Raw genomic sequence first — 22,460 nt, forward strand, 5'->3', positions numbered from 1 at the left:
ATGGAGTTTACAATTCAATACAGAAAATCTATTTTTCATGTTAGTAGGCCATTTTGTGGTTCCTACACACATAAGGGTAAATTCATTGAAAACATTTATCTAATTGTTTGAAAACCTAAATTTCAGAGAAGTAGGTAAATATTCCTAGTTTTCATCCTCCTGAAGTGACAATACCCATTACTGCAAGGCTTTTGCCCTCAGTGTGATTCCAGAATAAGAGTAGAATTACTTTTTAAATGAGACTGTCAAAACATAAGACATTATATTGAACAGCTCATTTTTCCCTATTTGGCTAGATATGATGTAACAGATAAGCAACATAAAACAATTACCCAGTGAGGACTATCGTTTTACCTAGCAAGTATCTTTACATGAATCTTGCTGTACCTTTCTGAAGATGCTTAACATAGTGATGGAAGAACAATGTACAGAAAATGTAATTTTAACTCTGATTTGAGAATACCCTATACTGTGACAGCTTTAAGCACAATAAAGTCAAGACTGTGATACTGAGATGAAAATACAAACAAAGTCTTCAAGTGATTATGTTCAAGTTAGCACATGCTCAACTGTTTACTTCCAACAGCTATTCTTTAAGGCAAGATAACTCTTACTGTTATCTATGGAGCACTGAGTTCTTTTTATTATTCGTCATCTGGTATAAAAATTCCCTCCAGCTGAAACACTGCATTCATGCATGGTTCATGGTGATGCTATAAACACTAATTAAGAGAATTCAAGTTCTTATTATGTAAGGGTGCAATACTAATGAACATGCTTGGAGTCTTCTATAATCAGTTTATGCCCTAGATCAGCATTTCCAAATAATTTCACAACTAGATTTCTTCCTATAAATGTTTTTCCTCGATTGCCTGTGCATTCCACCAGTGCTTCTGAGATGAGGCTGTACTCCTAGCAGCTTGAAATTAAGGGTGTAAGACATGTTTAAGTTTATAACTTGAAGAGTCTTTAGAAACTATCTTCTCTTTCAGCATAGAGACCTGCTGAAAGAAACTTTATGGAAGAAGGCATACCTAAAAATATTCCTATCAGATCTGAAGAGATTATAGGAATGAATAAAAAATAGTGAAGACTGAAAATATCACCCAACAAAACACTCCATTACAGATTAAAAAACCCCACATTTTTATAATGGACAAACCAGAAAAAATCATCAACCTTCAGTCTCAGTTGCAGTAACACCATTAATGATGACATCCCTTGAAAAATCTTTGGACTACTACCCAATATTTTTCCACTGAGAACAAACAGGAGACTTTGAATTACTGAATTTGTTAATGTTGACCCTGTAAGTATGCCACTGTAGCTGAGAAACACACAAAAATGTATGTCATTCCATTAAGTATTTGAAGTGACAAATCACTTCTGTTAGGAAAGAGAGGCTCTTCTGGAGAGGACTGTGTAGCTCTTCAGACAGTGACTGCCTTTCTTCACTTAATACAGAATCCGCACAGACTAATGCGCTGTGAAGGCTTATCCTGAGTTACTAGAATGCAGCTTCTAATAATTCTGTCTCTAAAACAGAAGCTGAGAACTGGGCCTAGGAGACCCTTATTCTATAAACTGGTATTCCACTCTACTCTTTTTACTGTATATAGCATTCTCTGCACACAATGTAAGCAGAACTGGCTTTGTAAACTAGGTATGCTACAGCACACTGCTGTAGAGTTTCCTGATTTCAGACCGATTTCTGCTCAACTACTGAGATGTCTGATCCAAAAACTAAACTTGACAGGTATGAACTCCACCTGACCAACACAAGCATGGAAGTAGGAGACTGCGTTTTGACTAACCCATTCAAGAAGATTACAGGGGTAAAAATCCTTCCTTGAAAGAAAATACAACTTCAAGACCAGGCTGAATGTCCAGCAAATAATTTCATATTGCCAGTCATGCTAAAATAAAAAACTGTTTTCTTGAAGACTAAAACAAAATAAACACTCTGGAAAACAGAAAAAGCTCAAAAACCTTTATAGGAAGTCAGTCAGATAAAAACTGGAACCACATCAGAGGATATTACCCCATGGCTCATGACTAGCAGATCTGGTTTCTCCTCCAATTCTAAAAGCAGGCTGAGATCTTCCCTTTAATAAAGACTTACATGGCAGTAAAATGAAAACTAGATCCATTAGTTATGAACTGAGAGGCAGATATTAACAAATCCTTCAAATTACATTTGCAACAAGCTCTTAAAAATGATGAAATATCCAGTATTCAGAGAGCAAAAAATCAGGTTTTTATAATTTTCTTATGTAATTACACAAATCAGTATTTCTTACTTACATGCAAGCTTACTTTTTAGGGGGTTGCTTTTTTCTATCATCAGTGTCTTGGCTAAGGTAGGTAGAGCTCAGTTTTATGAACCCCTCTATATCCTACAAAGGGTCTGTCCTTGTATTGCTTCCACATTGTATGCCTATCTGTGAATAACCTGTAATGCCCTCTATCAACTATTTACCTTTTATATTTCATTATTTCTGAAAAGGAACAAAAAATATTAAGGACATGAACAGCTTTTTTGTTCTAGTTAGTGTTACAATGCAATGAAAGAGAGAGTTGAAATCTCTTTCTTCTGCATCAAGAGATCATTTAATAAATTCCAGTGCAGTTACACTTGTGCAACCCTATTAAACACAATGGAGTTATAGGGGCATGACCAGAGGCTTAATTTGGCTACCAGTATTTTTCTTACTCATGCTAGATTATAAAAAGGAGAGAACCTAGCCTGATTTCAGGCTGACAGTTTGGAGAAAAATGCCTCTTTTAACCACCCTGAAGGTACTTGCCATGGAAGCGTGTGTTTTCTGGGACGTCCGTAACACATGAGTATAACAGAGCTCAAATTCTACTGATTGATGCAGTGCCAAGCAAACTTTCTAGTTGTATAAGCCACTTTTCAACATCAGAGCAGTCCTGTGTCTATCATGCAGGAGTGTGCAGTTCTATACAGCCTCAAGTTCTGAATTTAGTCCACATAAATAGTGATTTTTGCACACCCTGAGCACATTCAATGCTTTCTGAATGACTCACTACACATACTGGAAATCCAGCACTTGCAGAGGTCTCAGCTATCCAATACTTCATGCCAAGAGAATACACTGTTCATGCACTCTCTTTAGCCTGTTTGGCTTCTGCTGTCCAGTGAGAAGCCCCTCAATAACTGCTGAACTACTGGCTGTCACCTTACCTGGGCAATTTCCCTTCTATGTTCAGTATCAATCACAACATAACAGGGAGAGACTAGCAAGATTTTAAGAGCTGAGTGGACTATAACTACATTCACTTTTTTGACAGGCTAGAGATTGATAACAGCCAATCCAGACCTTATGCATGTACATGAGAAAATAGTACTGTATCTCTTAGAAGTTGGTTTTGAACAAACAAGTACATATCTTCATAGCTGGCAACTAGAGCAAGGAAAAGTTCCCTACATGCTTCTTGTATGTCTAGAGAAAGGTGAGATGCAAACTGAATCTACATATACTTATCAATATCCCACAGTTCAATCACCAGCTATGGTTCCACATTGAGAAACCAAGTAAATTTCAATATTATTTCCATTAGTATTTAAACACATGATATATCAGCTCTTCAACTTTAGATATTCCATCAGTCTTAGCTCATGGTAAGATGACATACCCATCATGTCTACTTTTCTTAGCAGATAAATCATCTCCTGCTGCAGGTCTCCTCTTTTTCCTTGGAGGCATCACTTTACTAAAGCAGTCTGATGAACTGCAAGACCGAAGACTTCCTACAGAGGGAATTAAAAACACCAGCACAAAGAAATGAAACTGTTGCAGACCAGTTAAACTGTGTCCACTAATAGGCATATTACAAAGGAAAGGGAAGGCAGTTAGGGGATTTAAAAATTAAAAAAGAAACAGTCTCCTTTCAATAGCAAAATCCATCTCAGCTTTACATGGTTTCCTATGACCAGATTTCCATTAAGGTCAAAAGTACTATAGCAAAATGCACAGTAGCACTGGCATTACTCCAGTCTAACAGCAGTCAAGAACTGACACTATCCTAAAGACGTATTTCGGTCCTCAAAAAGTCATCCTCATTTTTAGTCTTTTATTCAAATCACACGTTCTAAGAGTTGATCATTGCTTTTTGAAATACAGATGTGAGTGAACACCTACCTCTAGAAAACAGAACTTTATTTTCAAGCCTCAAGTTTTTTGTTAGACAGAGAGCAAGAGGTAGGAAAGGTTTTGTTTGTTCTTTGGTGAGAGGGTTTTTTTCAGGTTTTTTGGAAGGTTTTTTGTTTTGTTTTGCAGGGACAGGTAGAGACAGTCAGCAAACACCAGGGAAAGAAATAAGTGGCTGGCTGTATTATTTGCACTGAACAGTTCTCAAAAAATGAAGGTCCCCAAATAGGAAATAGCCAATTCAAGACATTGATGACAATCAGGTGGCAGTCTTTCCATCCCCTCCTCTCAGCTACATACTCCTGTCTCTGGTAACTCTTCCGTGTGCCAATCCAGCTCACCAAACCTGTACATAATTAACCAAGGAAAAAAGAATAACAACTTTCTGTACATTAGCACAAGAAAGAGCACAGGACCAGCCCTTTTGACCACAGAAAGTCATTAAATTGCTTTTGCTGCCTCATGAAAACAGTAGGCTAACATCCAGGCACAATTTTGTCCTACTTTCATGTGCTGAAGACCACAGTGACACCTGAGAAAGGTGCGTGTAAGAGCAGCTCCAAGAGCTATCACACCTCTAAGTGTTACACAGAGAATTTGAAAAGAAAAAGAAGAGAGAAGTGAGGTATAAAAATCCAGACATAAAGCGATGCCAAAGAAATTTGCAAGAAAACATTAAGAACTCCAGCATTCCTAAGCTATCTTCTCTTTGCTACAACAGCATCCAAGTTTAGCTACGCTCAGTCAAGATGCCCACAAAATCTTTTATCATACAACATCACAGCACAGAAGCAAGCAATAAAACTTTGACTGCTTTTTGACACCAAGGGAACAGACTGAAATCAGAGGCCCAATTCCCAACAAACACTGACAGCAATCTTTTGCTTACCTATTCTTCGAATCTTTGAAAGGCTCTCTCCTGTTATAGGAGAAACACATGTAAGGAACCTTCGAGCCTCACAGGCTTTGCTACATGTACATTATTTAAACATGCATGGAAATTCTAACCCATAAGAAAGTACATATTTCTCTAGTATTATGTTCATATTTCTCTAGTATTACGTAAGATGTTCAACCCAATTTTTACACCAAGATGAACTAATCTGGTTTCAACTAATAAAGTTTTTGCACTAAGTATGCCTTCTTTGGTCTTATCTTTATATTCATTTCTATCTATTAAGAAGAAAATTAATCTCTCTAGTTCAAGAAATACTCTCCAATTAAAAAAATTCTTCCTATATATTCTTTTTTTTAACCCTAAAACTCCCTCCCCATTATTATCCTGGGAGAGTATGGCCATACACTGTCTTTTTGAAAGAGAATTAACAGAATTGTAAATTCAAATTACAATTTAACTAATCATCAAAAAACTTGCAAGTATTGTGGTCCATAAACTATTACCACAAAAAAAATCGTAATGGCTGTGTCAGAAGAACTTCTAGAAGCCCTGTCCAGAACACATTACAAAAGGAAATTAGTGACAATAGTATTGATTTTCTCCTCAACAATATGAGATATATTTGAAACAGGTAAGCCAGAGACCATAAAAAACTCAAGAGTACACCCAAGGCATAAAAAACTCAAGAGTACACCCAAGGCATTTTACAAATTAAACAAACTAAGGAACCTGACCTGCTGAATGTCATTTGTTCCATCTAGTTATGCCTGCACATTAATGATACTGAAAAACTCTACTCTCAAAAGTTATTGAATCTGCAATACTTTATCTTTCAGATCAAATTTCTGAAGACTCTGCCAGTAAGTATTTTTTGAAAGCCTACACAGACTAAAAACACCTAAGATGACAGCAGAACAGATGGCTAGAAAGAGCCAACAGACTTAAGACACACACTGAACTTAATAAATGAAAATGTGATAGTCAACACCTCTTTTTGGTAAATATGCATTTACTTAAGTATAACCTGTAGCTATCTCATTCCTTTGAGAGCAAATAGATTGCTTTTAAGTGTCCTTTCTTTTAAAAAAGTAAAAATCCATTAGTGATGGACACAGGCATTGGATGCTGCTAAAATGCAAGAAAAAAATAGACATCCCCCTCACCCCCCACAAATTTGTGCAGTTTACTGGTCAGTTGATTGTGAAAAGAAATATGCAAGGCCTCTGTGACAAAAGAAGCAGAGCAAAAGAGAAAAAATAAATAAATAAAAGTAAAATAAAGCAGTTATAGAACAGAGAAATCATTTTGTCAGACCTGCAACCCCATACAAACCAAAGAACTTAACTCAAGAATTCCTGCTTGGACTTTTTGCCTCCTTAAATGATAGGATGTTTTAAGAAGATTGGTGAACTTGTTTTAAAGCTTAAACTGATCACAATTCACTACACAACCCAATTTCTCTAATGACTCCTATGAAAAACTTGTATCCTTTTTGGTTTGAATGTATCTAGTTGCAGCTCTCAAAGGCACAGAAAAGGGAAGAAAAGAGACAGCTCAGAAATTGGTAGGTTTAAATGCACACATACACTGCCCTCACACACTGACAGCTGACAGCACACAGACACCAGGTGGACATATTGTAAATGCTTTCCAAGACTTAACATCTTAATAACTGGGGTTTGGAGCAAGTCTTCACTAGACTTTAGCTTTTGAATAATCTCTAAACTACTATAAAACACAGTGTAAGGATTTTACTTTCAAAGCATTTATTTTGTTACTAAAATTGGTGTATTAAATTTGAAGGGCAGTTATAATTTCTTTGAAGGGCAGAATATTTCTTTCATTTTCATATAAAGCTAAAAATTATCAAATTGGGTTTTTTTACTTTGAACTCCTGCAATTTCTTAATTTACAGTACAGCTCACTAAATAGCAATATTAACCTCTCCTACACAGAGCTTTCTAATTCTAATGTAATTTTAGATCTAGCAGTGCACAACTAATTTCTCTTCCCAAAGGTCTGACCATCTGCAAACAAACATGCAGCTACCTCTGACTACATGTAAATTTGACAGAATTTTACTTACCAAGTGCAGCTTTGCTGATGTGATTATCTTCAAAGTTTCTCACTCCTAGGCCTCAACTCAAGATTGGCAGAACCCTGCTAGTTCTCCTTGGTTTTTTGACACTTGAAACTAGCATTTGCAAGGTAGATGGCTGCTGAATAGACCACCACCAGCCAAAAGCCTGTCAAGTTTAAATGCTGTTTGCCAAACATCCTATTGAATACTTCCAAATTTGCAGCAGACAAAGCTTCCAAATGGAAGTATCAATTCAAGAGCTAAAATTCACCCTAGGAAATTTAAAACAATATATAAAATAAAACCCACAAGAGAGGGACAGCCCTAGAACAGCAACAAAACCAGAAAAAAAAAAAAAGAAAAAAAGTCAATAAAGAAGAACTCTACAAGCTGTGTCCCTACGGAAATTATTTACAGGCATGGCACTTTCACCTTCTCTAGCTAAAGCCTGTGAGGAATCCTGCTCTTCTGATGCTTCAGTAGAAGGATGCTTCAAAGGAAAAATAATTAGAAACTGTGAATGCTGAAGCAATTGGGAAGATACAGCTGATCACTTAATAATGCAACAAAATGACCACAAGCATAGCTAACAATCATCAGACACAAGATGAGAAAGCTAAGATACTCATCAAAACATTAAACAACTTGCAATGCTGTTGCAAAAGGAAAAATCATCTTCTCTGTCTTGAATTCCACACTACAGAACTGCTCTGGACTCAAGGGGGGTTTCTTCTCTAATCTAACAAAAGAAATAACCAGCAGAGGCAAAAGCAATTTCTCCCCCTGCAAAGATACATGAGCTGCAATGAAGCCTTCTTTTTGTTGTAGAGGTTACCTCACTGTTTTAAACAAGTCAGGTGACAACAAGAAGCATACTTTTAAAGACTTTTTAGTCTGGATAAGTAAGTCACAATTTAATTACCAAATCATAACCTTAAGCTATTAACAAGCTCCTAGATTTGTAGTTATGACATAAAAACAACTATTATTTCCAATGTAAGTTTTCCAAGTTAATGCATATACATACTAAAAGAAAAAGAAATTGTTTACAGAATCTGAATGCCTGCTGTTCTTACACCTACAAACAGGTTGAAAAGGCAAAGCCCATGACACACTTGAAGTCTATCTTATTTTTCAGAGAGATATGCATACTGAATTATAGCACATGAGACTGCAGCCATTGTAGGGGACCAGAATTTTGAAACAAGATTCACCTTAGCTCTCAAGCCACTGAAGGAATTTAGAAACTGCCACTTCCCTGTAGTCCATTGGTGTTTTAGGGCCTGGTTTCAGACAGGCAATCTGGCTAATACTTAGAAAAGATACAATTTGCTTCTAAGTAATTTAGATGTCCAAGACATTTTTGTTAGCTTACAAAGAACTGCTTTGAAGTAAATGTGATATGCATTTAAAACTTAACACTATTATTAATAAATATTAATCTAAAACTAAGATTTTTTAAAATAGCTTTTAGAAATCCCAATCCAATTTAGATAAGCATACATTAAGTCATCCCAAAAACAAAGTCCACAACCTAATGACAATAACCCAGATAATTTTGTCAGAAAATTAACAGCAATCTTTAAGAATAAGGCCTGAGTCAGAAGATTTAGGGTTAAAATAATCTCAGAACTATAAAAAAACCTTGACATGGGTTTGGCAACATTAAAACCTTTTGCAACAGTTCTTAATCTGACTTTCAAATGAGTTCTAGACACAGAATCTTAAATTTACAGCACCTAAACAGTTTCATAAATTGTGCAACAAAATTAATAGGTCTTGACAACTTCTTACTGGAAAACAGAAGTTCCACAAGTTTAGGCACATTGAAATCAAACATTTTTCAAAGGTAACTTTATAGATTTATGCCAGTCTCTCCAAGTAAGATGTTTCAGAAGTGTCAAGTTCCATACAAAACAGAAACAGAAGACCTCACTGTACTACATTCATGAGGGCCAAAATAGCTCCTTGAATGTGTATTTGTCCTCATTTGAGTCAAATCGAACACACATTTCAACTGAACATGCCTGGAACTTATGCAAACATTTGGGCTTCATCTCTTCTCATTTCATATTTGTTTCTGGTTTGAAAGGTTTTACAGCTATTGCAAAAAAACTGCACCCTTTACTGGGATTTTGTGTCCCAACTCATTCAACAGGCACATTTACACTTTTGAAACAGCTTAATTCAAACAACAGTGTGCAGGCAATAGGATACTGGCTTTGATGAATAGTTTTGTACTGACACTGATGGTAATGTGCTCAAGCACCTTCCAATACAGGTAATGAGAGCACCAAGGCTAATTTCTTATACTTTATGACAGAAGTGCTAGGCAAGAGGTAAGACAAATCCCAAATACCTCAAGTACATCAACACATCCTGATTAGTGACAGAAGGGGACTACCTCAATGCTTCACAACAGGTCTTGGTGATCAAGAGTAAACAAAGATTATAGAACACATTTTCATACAGGAAATCAGTATGTAGCTGTTCAGTTTAGAGCACCTGGGACACATAGGAGAAAATTCCAAGTCTCCATCACAAGATGGGAGGACATCAGATCTAAATTATGGACATTGAAATCTCTGTCTTCAACTATTGGTCACAACCTCTTTTTCAGAGGCTTTTCATATACATAATGAGCTAATTTCAAGTATCAAATCACTAACCACACTGAAGGAAAGTATTTCAGAGAAGCCTTTTGGCTGGCAAGAGTTCAAGCATGAAACAAAGTGACCTGCTGCTGTACAGAGGAGGGTGCATAATCCCTAAGTGAGCTCTGTCCAATCCCAAGCAATGCAGTCCTGTGCATCTCTTCTCATTGCTCTAGGCTAAGAGTGTGCTAGATTTGTAAGTGTGTGCCACAAATCTCCAGGAGCTGACAGCTCTCTCCACTTTGCTAAATGCTCAAGGTAACATCAGCAAATATAGCCATCACCTCAGGACAGTGAAAAAGCTTTGAGTCAGATGGTAGGACTGACATGGTTAGTTTTAAAGAATAGTCTGCTGAGTGAGTGATCAGGGCTTGAAGGCAGTGCAAGAGGTAAGAACCCTTGCAAAACATCAAGTCACAAAGCTCAAATGCTGACAAATCAAGAATGACAGGAAGCTGGTACCAGGCACCTGAGAAGAAGGTCTCAAAAAATGGTGACACTTCATGGAACAAAATACAGATATAACTCAAAAATAGATAGTACTCAGACACTGACTGAAAAGCTGCACAAGAAACAGAAATAACCTGCATCAGAATGAGTCAAGAAAAAAGCTGGTTGTTTGGAGCACAGCATTTAAACTCAGTCACAGGTATCACAACAGCCAGATGAGGTTTTGCTTCTGCTCTGTTCTCACTAATGCTCTTTCAAGACTCAAAACACTGTAAGAACATGGATATTCTGTGGCCCATCAGGCTGAGTCCCAGGAGTGAGAGAAATTTTTTGTTAAGTCTTCTAAACTAAGAGATAGTAAAATTACAGATACTGCTGATACCTGTTCAAGTCCTTCATAATTCGGTAAATTAAAAGCACAAACACCTATTTTGAAAAAAACTAAGAAACCCAGGCACTTGTTTCCTAAAACTCCTTTAGCCTTCTAAAACATCATTTTCAGTTATGTTAGAGAGACTTGCTTAATAAAGCGTGTTTAAACTGTTTCCATCTATTTTTACTCCATCCCTATTAAATACCTGTCTGGTGATCGTCTTGACCAACGTCCTCTGTCAGATTCTGCAAGAAACAGGAAGGACACAGTTAAACAAAACCGTGATCGTCATTCTTCTGTACTATTTTAAACTTTTACTTGATAGTAATATTCATCCTAATTACTTAAGGATCATCTGCCTAAGATTGTAGACTCTGTGTTTTCAGCTCATATTTACCTAAAAAGTTACATTTGCACATTTATCTAAAAAGTTCAAGTAAATTGAATTTGATAAATATTTTTGAGGTTTTTTCAATCAAAAACATATCAAATTATTTCAAGAGTGGAAATAATTACCCATCAGGTGGGGAATTGGCATTATTTTACTGAATAATTCCTCCAATAAATGCAGCATTAGAAAGACTGAATTTACCACTTAGCACAGAATTTACTTTGCTTAAGGATAAACATACATATCTCTTCTAAAGCAAACTGATTAAAAACCATCTGAAACCTTGGAAAAGAATTTACCCCCTTCTTCAGGCAGGGTCTTTTCCACTAAATTTACAGTGTACAAATAGAAGCCATATCACCATTTCCAGCTATGGTTGCAATAAAACAAATGTAAATACACAGCACATAAGCAGGAAGAGTCTTCACAAAAACCTTGTTTCATTTTTTGCATGGGTGTAAAAGGACAGCTTGCTCATTCAATATGTTTTCCAGAAGAACTGCAAGAAACTGGGTAACTATGATGATTACCATCACTTAATGTATCCAAGAAAGCTTCTTGTATGAGGCAACATCTAAATCCAATGTTCAAAGTTCAAACTCCACTCTGACCTCTGGAGTATAATCTTTCACCTTTTACTAATACTGCTTATCTCTTCACCATTTCAAACCCAACAGCCTTTCATACAACAAGGCAGTTATAATTTTTACAAGTGTAATCACTTAATGATTTCAATCATGAAATATTCTGGACCAAAGCCCTAGCTATTCTGCTAAGAGAAAATGGCAAGTCATTACCAGCCTATTGAGGGTGTGGTAAATCTTGTGAATATTTGCCAGTGTTGATAGATGAGAATTCAGTTGAAAATCTAGAGGGGAGAAAAAAAAAGGGTTTTAAATTTCTGATTTCCAAATGCAGCAGTCATGATCTTCCCACATTCTGGCTATTTAATAAAATCATCACAGAACTATAAACTAAAAGTAATCGCAACTTTTTCAGCACTGACATTTTCAACACTTGAGTAGAACAATTGAAATCTGCAAAAAGATATTCTATGCATGTATATTTCTTAAGACATGGATGACCCTCAGCAGAACAGAAGTATAGCTAACTATAGCTGAATAAAAAAAAATAAATTACAACATTTTTTCCCCTGATATTGGGAATCATTAAAACTTCCATGTTACCCAGTCCTTCTGTTTCGTCTATTCCAAAACCAAGTTAAGTACCATGTAGCATTCTAAAATCATCAATAAAAATCCTAGTTCTTAAAAAATTCTGATTTTATTAATACACATGTACTTGCCTTTATGCTAATTTCCTTGCAAAAAATAAGTGACTAGAATACACTTGCACAGTTGAAACATGGCTTTTTAATAACAAACCAAAGGTTACAATACAGCAGTTGTTAAGACAAGAGACAAAAAAACTGATAATGAAATATTCTGACACTTCTTGGAAGAAGCCATAGCATAGATGATAATTTTGCTTCCACACTCCAAATATAAAACACTTGAGTTTGCTTCAGTTGCTAAAGAGTGAGAAACTAATTTTTCTCTATTCTTTTGAATTCCCTATTTTTGCTAGGAATGTGGCTAGAACAAAACTGGAATGTAAGTAATTCACAAAAAAACAGCTGAGATCCAGCTAGACAGCAGGCAAACCAAAAAGAATCTCAGAAGCTGAACACAAACCAGCTGAGAGGGCTTAAAGACAGCCAACTACTACAGAGTATCTCCATTTAAACTAAAAATAAATTAGCTACCCCACTAGAACTCATGTGCCAAAACACTCTAGAGAAATGTACTGTATGATAAGCAAAGTATTCCAAGCAAACTTCTTCTATATGTGAAAAGCTTCTGTATGTGCCTAGCATCAGTACCCAGCTAATGCACTAAAGCATTTCTAATACAAGACATTTAATTTGGCTTTGCCCAGCAGCTGATGCAAGATGCAAATAAGGTCAAAAAATAATTCCCTTATTTCCATCCAGAGCATTTCAAAGGAAGGTTCTCAAGATACACTTAAGATGACCCAGATAAACAAGAGTCATCATTAAACATCCAACTGCCAAGTCAGTGAAGCACACAGCTATGAAGTTAACAAGTGGAACTGAAAAACTGCCTGCTCTAAGTGTACTTGTTACACACATCCCTGTGGAATTCTCTTATCACAATGAATTTAAAAAAAATAAAAAGAAATTTTTAGAAATGATTCATTTCATTTATTATGTTAGCCAGAGTATCATTTAATTAACTGCTACCTATTTCTTAACGTGTTGTCCCCAGTTCACCACAGCAATACAATTGCTCTAAGTCAGAAGCATCAGAGATGGAATTTCCAACTTCAGCTAACCTTATATATACAAAGTCAAAGACAATCTAGATCTTCTTACCAAGCCACAATAGGAAGCTCTTGAACCCTGAACAGAGTGCTAGAGTTCTTCCTGCATTAAGAGTTCAATAAAGTTCCATTTTTGCTAGTCAAACAATACTAAGCAGAACCATTCTGCAAGAAAAAAATAATCCTGAGTTTCTTGGTCAATCCTCAATTCAATATAAAGCAATGAGAAAAAAAAAAGAAGGAGAGGCGGGCAAACAGGGACGAGGACTACAGGGAACATGAAAGCCATTCTGAGGAGGGCAGGATGAAAAGATAAGATTTGATTTTTTAACAGGCAGATCAGATTAAACTTTCTGGAATATGAATTTTACAGTTTCCCTTGCTGCTTAGCCTAAAATCTACAAAGAACATGAGTGGTTAGAGAAACCAGTTATACCTGGAGGAAGAAGCTGAGAACACTAAGCAAATATTTATTTATTCTTATCTAATATTAACTTCAGATAGCACTCTTAAAATGGTTGAAAAAGTGCTCTAACATTAGGATTATATATATAGGTATCACCTTTGAAACAAAATATTCCTAAGCACTTTAAAACACACAGTTCATGCCAGTACGTTTTACATGTCCGCTGGAAATATCTGTACAATTTTAAGCTGCTGCTTCAGAAATAGATCCATAACTATGATGGACTTAGCAGGGTTATACCAACATATTTTCCAGTTCTAATACAGGAGATATCACACCATCCACCATTTGAATGTGGAGGACCGGAGTCCAAAGTTTTTTTTCTCTCATGGGGGAAGCTTGCACAGTGTAGGGATATTACCTAAAACTGAAAACAGGTTTCTTTTACAGTTATAAAAGCAAATACAAGGAGCACCCGTTAAGTTAGGGAAGGTAAATTACAGTCTGAGAAATTAGCAAAAATAGCACTGATCAACAGTGGTCAAGATGGCAAGCAACTGGACAGCAGGTTGCAAATGTATTCTTTAGGGACACACTCTCTCCCCTCCACTTCCCAAACTTTCCACATATGCTTATACATCCTCCAAAGTTGTGCCTGCTGATCCCCTTCTTGGTCAGCCCACTACGCTTGGAATCTAATCTACAGAATAAATAAACAAACCCTGCCATCCCAGTGCTCTGAATCAGATCACCAAGGAGCTGCAACACAAGCTGAGTTAGAGGAAGAAACAGGAAAGGTCTTCTGAAGTGGGAGCACAACAGCAGCAATGTGTTTCATTAATCCACCTGTCCCTCCCAGTGCCAGCACGAGAGGAACAACACATCACAGGAAGCTGCATGCTCCACAGCTGGTTGGATGAGCCTGACACAAATAATGCCACCATATGTGAAGCTATTTTTCACCTAATGACAAGAGTTTCAAAGCACATGAATTGGTCTGAATTCTTTTTTTTTCCTACAGAAACTGCATCCAGCTCTGGGGTCCTCAGCACAGGAAAGACATGGACCTGCTGGAGAAAGGTCACAAAGGACAACTGGAGGAACACCTAACCCATGAAGAAGGGCTGAGAGCTAGGCTTGTTCAGTGGGGAGAACAGAAGACTCCAGGGAGATCTCATAGCACTTTAAGTGCACTTACAGTACTTTAAGGGGACTTCAAGAAAGTGGAGAGGGACTTTCCAGAAGAGCACGTAGTGACAGGACAAGGAGGAATGCCTGCAAAATGACAGTGGGTTTAGATTAGATATTAGTAAGAAATTCTTTACTGTGAGGGTGGTGAGACAGTAGCACAGGCTGTCCAAAGAAGCTGTGGATGCCCCAAGTCTGAAGTGTGAGGCTGGATGGGGCTCTGAGCAACCTGGTCCTGGTAGAAGGTACTGGTGCCCATGGCAGGGGCATTGGAACTAGATTATCTTTCAGGTCCCCTCCAATTCCAGCCATTCTAAGATTCTGACAGAACACACAGTTCATTGACCTCAAATCAGAAAAAGGAAATCTGCTTGCTTCGTAAATAGTGACAGATGATATGTGGAAAGTTTGCTATGACTTTAAGAGGTATATGTCAAACAAGCGTATGTATTCTGTTGATTAAATTAGTTTTCATGCAAAAGGTAGCTGATCTTCAGTGAGGTCTGAAGCAATGAAAATTCCAGATGGCATTAAATACTTTGCAGTAATTCAGTATGCAATGGCTAAAAAAAAAAAAAAAATCTGAGTAAAATAATTGCAAATCCAGAACCCAGAAAGGAAAGAAATGACAGAGACAACCTAGTTTAATGGAATTTAAACATTGTCTACAGTCTGTGATTAACACAATGTTAAGAGTTAAAGGCTGGGTTAGTCAATTATATACGATTCAAAATTTAAAAGAAAATAGTTCAAAAGTAATTTTTAGAATATTCTAGGTTAAGGTTTAAACTATGGACCTGAGAATTACAGAGAGGTTAAAGAAACATAAGCTACCTGGGCTTGCTTCCATAACAAACTAGAGAAAAAACATTCTACACCCTCTCATTAATGCACACATGAAATACAATGCAGAAAACCAAAAAACTCAATGTATCTTAAGTATAAGCAAAGTATACAGGTAAACAAGACTCAAATAGTCTACTATCCTATCTGAAATGAAAAAAATTTAGAGATCAAATCCCAATTTTTTTTTTTATCAGAAGGAGCAATGTGTTGCCAAACTAATTAAATGAACATCTGAAAACCAAGGGGGGAAAAAAAAAAAGTACCTGCTGTGGAAATTTAAAGTTTGGACAAAACACAGCTACAAGGTGCAGTAAAATCTATTAAAAACCTAGTAAGAAATTAACAATAGTAGTAAACTAGATCAGCTGACTCCAAGTTTCTTTTAAAAGCTGCTATTTTTTTAAGCAAATAGAAAATCTATACAAAAATCTCACTTTAACAGTAGGTCTAAAATAGTTATCCCAAATTAATATGCCATATATACAATATTAAAATTTAAATATAGAAGTAGCAGTAGTAATAACATAGTAGTAATTCTTATTACTGCTAAAATACAGCTGTAAACTTCTCAGGAAAAAAAATTAACAGAAAACACATCAGGCAAATTCATATCTAAAAATTAAAATAGCACACTTAGGCTTTTATTCAATTGTTTTCCTTGCTTTCAAGTAACAGAGATAGAAAAAAAACTTGTAGTAGCACTGGCAATAATAGCTCAAAGTTCTGTTGTCTGAGTTAGCTTTAAATAAACTTTACTTACTCAAAAAAGAATCATTTAATCTTCTACAAAATATACTATTTTATAGTCTGTAGTCTACTTATGGAATTATCCTAACAGCAATACAATTTATATTGATTAATGATGAATTGATTAATGATCAGATCTGAAACCTACATTTGCTGAAAGCCCTCAACGTTCATGTCCAAGAAGCAAAATCTTTGCATTCATTACTAATTACAGAAGGCAAAAGAAAAATGTACATCAGTCTTATTTACACGAAAACTTAACAACACACCTGAAGACTGAGAATCCCAAACTGCAGTACACAGCAGACAGGAGCTGACTCTGCATTCCTGTCAAAGACAGGATTAAAAATCTATTTCCAGTGTGTCTGTAGCTGCATCCCTGCAGGCAGTGACACCCTATACCAGGGCCACCCTGCAGAAGAATCCTTTCTCCCAGTCCATCATGGGACAACAAGCCTTGGGTCAAGGGAGGCAGAGAACAGGCATGAAAAGCAGGGTCTCCCTTGATTTGGTGTGGTCAAATAAAGAGCATGATTCAGAAAGTATGGAAAACAGAAGTGAATTCCAGCTTGGAAAGCAAGGACAGGCATTTAGATGGGATGATCCAAGCTATCTGGAGGAGCATAAGGACCTAGCCATTAAAGCTGAAGACAGGATACTGCAGAATGTTTCTCCTGCCTGCCTGCACCCAGAACTGCACCAAGCTCAGAGCTACTGCTGACACCAGCAGTATCCAAAACCCACAGTTGCAAATTTGTGTAAATTTTGCAAACACAACAGCCTAAAATGTTCTGAAGCAAAACACAGTCTGACTTAAGCCAGTAAATAAAAAACCCTACAGAAAACCCAAACCCAAGGAAAAAAATACAGTAGGAGTTACTAAACGTACTCTAAAATAATTTAAAAGTAAACATTCACATTCAACTCTTAACATTCGGTATTACCACTCAGAATGACTACCTCAACAAAATATTTTAAGGTCACTGCATGCTACATGGATAGGAAAAAGCATAATTCTTTTTTGCCCCCATTGGAACAAATCTTTATTCTACCTAGGTGTTTTTGGAGTATCCTAATCTGAAGGCTTGTTTACAAAAAGATCTACAGCAGCTTTAAAGTTACTTGAGAATTTTAGAGCAATTTAAACAGTGCAAAATTTGTGTAACTGCTACTTTAGTTTGAATACGTTTCCATTGACCTTAAATTGAACAAATAAGAGCTAGGCTAATTCTCCTATACTAAAATACAGGATAAAATACTCTGCATAACTGGCTCATGGCAGGATATGGGTTTGCTTGGGGGGAGGTGATTTTGGTTGGGTGTTTTGTGCTATATAGCAAAGACCTAACACTAAGTGGGTTTCTGGTGCAAAACATCTGCTTCCATTGATGGCAAGTGTTCATCCAGTCTAATACTTATTCTACCATCAGATTAATTCAAACGAGTGTCAGTGAGCTAGTTTTGCATCACTGGCTGCCATGACCTGAGAGCTGTTTGCAAGCATTACTCTTAACTTCATGCCAGGTGTCACCTGGCACTCTACAAAGGGCATAAAGCTAATACAAACTTCGTATCTTGTGCTCTAGCTAATTCAGCAGAAATGCAACCCTGTCAAGCACCTGCTACAGGGTATCCAGCACCGTGCACATCTGGAATGTGGCTCAGAATGGAGCTGCAATAGCCTAGAAACAGCTATGCCAGTCAAAGGCATCACTGTCCCAGCTGCTTGCTTGTTCCTCCCTGCCAAAATTTACTGACCCCACAGCCTGCCAGCAGCACAGGCCATGGCCACATTCCCTAACCCACTTCAGGCAAGAAATCAACCTGTCAGTTCAGACAACTTAAGTAAGAGGCAAGAGCTAACCCAGGTACATTTGACTGAGGATTAGAGTGCTCCTACAAACCACTTTATTAACAGAGCAAGGGAAGCAGTCCTCTTTAGCTAATGAGCAGTAATGAGCAGCTGAGCAGACCCAGTCCCACAGTCTATGCAGCGACACATCTGCATCAAGTGTGCCACACCAGTCAGTTCCCCAGCACGAGCTAAAGCCTTGCAGCTCTAACTCTATATAAATATATATAACCATCTACATACACACAATTTTGTATGTATATACACATGCCCCCCACTGAATGAACTGGTAGTTGTTTCCATCTCTTTATGAGCCAAAAGTAAAAATTCTGTTTAACATCAGACCATGATTGTAAATAAAACAATTTAATTGGAGAGTACAACAAAAATGCTGGCACATATAAATTAAGGGTTCTGCTTCAAGCCCCTGTTAAGTAGTCTTACTTCTTGTAGAAGAAATAACCACACTATTAAATGCTCTAATATTTAGGCTGGATACAAGAGATGAACACTTTCACAGGATGTACTGTACTTCCTAATGCTATGCTTTTTGGCAAGCACAAGACAGACAAATTAAGCGAGTTATCTTCTTCTGCTTGAAGACACAAACAAAACTAAGAACTAATGCTTTGAAAAAGCCCAAAGTCTTTGCTTTCAGTACCTGCAAAGAAAGTGTGGGAGGAGGGGAATTAAAGAAAACACAGGATGAATAATTCACTAAGAGCACAAAAAGTACTCAGACAAAAATAAATTTAAATGAAGTGCTGCAATTACACAAATAAGAGCTCATCCTGATACAACAGAATGAAGAGAAGCAGTAAAACAAAACTTTACCTGCCTAATTCAACCTTTTACATGGTCTTATACAGAGAAGGCTTTTCCAATTATAGCTACAGGAGCTACAAGAAACTTTTAAGCAAGCATCTTCAATAGATAAAAGCAAAGTTGATTTCCTCATATAAAGGTGTGTATTCAGAAACTAAAACTGAGACTGAGCAAAAACATATTAATGGAGTTTATAGCATAAGAACAGAAAAGGATCTAAGAAGGATCAAAAAGGTGGCTCAAAATAAACCTTCAGTCAAGAGACTACCATAAGCCAGGTTCTGTATGTGCAAAACTATGCTATGAACACTTCTTGCTTCAAGAAGAAGTGCTCATTTAGATCATCAAAAAAAAGCCCAACCACTATGAAGCTACAGATAATAAAATTACTTAATTTAGGAAAAAATATCTATTTAAAATAACACATATGCAATTAAAAACAAAAATTGAGGCACAAGATTCAATAACTCCAGAGCACATTGTTAATGAAAAGCCAGTAACAGCTGAAGGCTGAGGAAGACTACTCTTACTGGTTTTTTGAAGACAAGTTAAAATTTAAAAAAATTAAAAATCACTGTGTCGCCAAATCATCCTACATGAGGGAGCCCTGGAATATTTGTAATTTCAATTTATGCATGCATATAATGAGGACCTGCATTTTTTTTGACAGGACATATGACAAAAGACACTGAACAGAAGGCATTTTCTAGAATAATTATCCTTCTATTTCTGAGGCAATCATTCCTGCTTTAATGGCAGCCTTCACCACCAACACATAATGACCCCTAAATACAAAGGTAAAATAAACCAGAACCACTAAAAATGATATAACCGTACGATTTAGAGCCTTTACCAGGCTGCCCCTGTACGAGATCTCATTCTGAGCGACACAGGAGGATTCAAGAAAATCCAGGCATTATGCAGCATTTCTTTCCCGCACTGCTTTCCGGACTTTGTCCAAAAGTCGGACTATCATTCACTAACGCACGATCAAAGCTTCAATTTTCATTATCTTTCCCACAAGCAAGTTCTACAGTAATAAAGCATCTCAGAGCTGCAAATCCTTTCGCAGTGAGAACACGTTCCTGGGAGGTTTCAGAGGCACGCCGCTGAGAAGGACAGCTTTGTGCTCGGGACGACCGCCAGGTCTCTGCAGCGGACGGTGCCTATCCCTGAACCCCGGCCACCCCACGGCCACGCCGATGCGTGACCCCCTGCACCGTGCAACCCGCCTACAGCAGGCGGTCCCTGCTGCTCGGAACGCGCAGCCAGAAACTCGATTGCGGAGACAAAGCCCTCGCTCCGCTCCTCCAGAACAGGCGGCGCGATGCCCCCGCGCTGCCCAGGGCGGGCGGGGACGGCCGGCCGGGGGTCCGCGGGGCGGGGGCAGCGCGCCGCCGCAGGGCCCGCTGGGAGTTGTAGTCCGCCAGGCCGCTTCCCGCCACCCCCGTTGCGTCGGGCCGCCGCCGCAGGGACTTCACCTCCCACCATGCGCCGCGGCTCCAGTCCCCCGCACAAGCAGCCCGGTTCTCCCGCACCGGCCCGGCGGAACCCGCTGAATTCACCCCCGTCCGTCTTCCCTTACACACGCAGCTCCGCGGCCCGCGCTCCCCTTTGCAATCCCGGCTCTCTCACAGCCGGCCACGAGGGCCGGCCGCAGCCTCACCCGCTCACCAGCTGGGATGGGCAAACTGCGTCACACCCTCTGAGCGCCCCCGGCCCTCTCCGGTGCTGCTGTCCCCGCCCGCTCCCGCCCCCGCCACCCGGGAGAGCGCGCTGAGGGCCGCGGGGCTCCCTCTGACCCGTGGGGACCCCACCGCCAGGCACGCACACACCGCCCCGCTCCGCGGCGGTCCCGCACCCGCGGGCCTGAACCCTTCCCCGGCATCGGGAGTCCCGGTGGCGCGCTCGGCCAAGCCTCACGGCTCAGGGGCAAGAGAAGCTGCCTCCAGCCGGGCGGTTCTTTCGGTCGGACAGCGGGGCGAGCGGCGGGCCCGGGCCCGGCCCGGCCGCGGCGCTACTCACTGACAGCGGCGGCATCCGAGTGCATTTTCGTGCAGCGCCGCACACGCTGCCGACCCGGCCCGGCTCCTGCCCTGCTCCCAATCCAGAGCCTGGGCACGGACACCCCCGCCCCGCCCACCGCCCGCGCCCATTGGCCCGCGCTGCCGGGGGACGCGGCGAGTCTCGCCCTCTTACTGGGTGAGGTTGCTGCCACTCTTCTCCCGCCTGCCCCGCACCTCCGCCCCGGCCTCCCATTGGGCAGAAGGCCGAGCCGGCCACGCCCCTCTCTACTCTGACTGGGCTCTGGCGCTGCCAGTTTTTCCCGGCCTTTAAAGCGCGTGCAAAGAGCACCACTTTGTGTCACCCGCGGCGCTGATTGGCTATGGGGACCAAGGGCCGCGCCCATGCACTGATGCTATTGGCTGAGCTAGAGAAGAGGGCGTGGCCCGTGAGGCTGCCCCGTCCTCCAGGGCCGCGGGCGGGGAGGGCCCGGGTCGGGGGCGCCGGACTGCGGCACTTCCCCTCTGCTCAGTGATCCCCGCGCGGTGCGGCTAAATCGCCGGTTAGCCTGGAACGATTTCCTTATTTCTTCCATCTCCCTCTTCCAAGGGAGAAAAATGGCAAGCTGGCAACGCCAGTCGAGCGCACACAAGTGTCAGGTCAACATTACAGCAGCGGCAGGGTGGGCTGTGGACATACCTGGGGCCACCAGGGGTGCTCCGTGCGGGACGATGGTATTGTTCTCCATCCTGGAAATGTACTGCATGGAGCCTCCCTCCCTCCTTTCCCTGCCCTTGCAGGACGAGGGCTCCATCCCCGAGCCCGGGTGGAAGGCTCCCTCTCGGTCATTGCTGCTCGGCCTGCGAGCGCAGCATCCCGGGGCGGTCCGGGGTAAATCCGGCCCCGGCACCTCCCGCCGCTGAAACACTGATGCTAGAGACTGCTAGAGTAGCGTCTGTGCTCAGTGCAGGATTAGAAAGAACTGAGTAATGAAAAAACCTTTCCGCTAAAAGGTTAAGTTAAAAGAAAGTAAAGGACTACGAAACTAAAGTAGTGCCAGATTTAAGATAATTATCCCTCTGGAGTAATGCACTAACATACAACCCTGAATTAACTGATCACAAGCCTGTTTGTGTTTCTTTGGGGTTTTTTGTAAGCTTTGCCTTACTCAGTGAGTCAAAACGTGCAAGTGCAGATGATTTTATTTTTCTTGTTTTCCACTGCCTGT

At 39.6% G+C, this 22,460-nt stretch overlaps 1 protein-coding gene across 5 annotated transcripts in view; it reads right to left on the bottom strand.

The window, feature by feature from the left end:
- DCUN1D4 (defective in cullin neddylation 1 domain containing 4) overlaps nt 1-21,355 on the bottom strand; it is a 40,721-nt gene extending 19,366 nt beyond the window's left edge. The window contains exons 1-5 of one of the 5 annotated variants that reach the window (XM_036382419.1): nt 21,254-21,355; nt 11,819-11,889; nt 10,836-10,875; nt 5,065-5,094; nt 3,661-3,775 (exon numbers count right to left, since the gene is read on the bottom strand). In XM_036382419.1, coding sequence (XP_036238312.1) covers nt 3,661-3,775; nt 5,065-5,094; nt 10,836-10,875; nt 11,819-11,889; nt 21,254-21,278 — 281 coding nt within the window. In that variant the 5' untranslated portion in view covers nt 21,279-21,355. Of the gene's footprint in view, nt 1-3,660; nt 3,776-5,064; nt 5,095-10,835; nt 10,876-11,818; nt 11,890-20,709; nt 20,735-21,089; nt 21,107-21,253 lie in introns of those variants that run through there. The other 4 variants (XM_036382426.1, XM_036382420.2, XM_036382421.1 and 1 more) reach the window with 4 other exon arrangements.
- Nucleotides 21,356-22,460: the final 1,105 nt, after the last annotated feature.

Source organism: Molothrus ater, chromosome 4 (assembly GCF_012460135.2).
Source record: "Molothrus ater isolate BHLD 08-10-18 breed brown headed cowbird chromosome 4, BPBGC_Mater_1.1, whole genome shotgun sequence".
Classification (NCBI taxonomy): Eukaryota; Metazoa; Chordata; class Aves; order Passeriformes; family Icteridae; genus Molothrus; species Molothrus ater.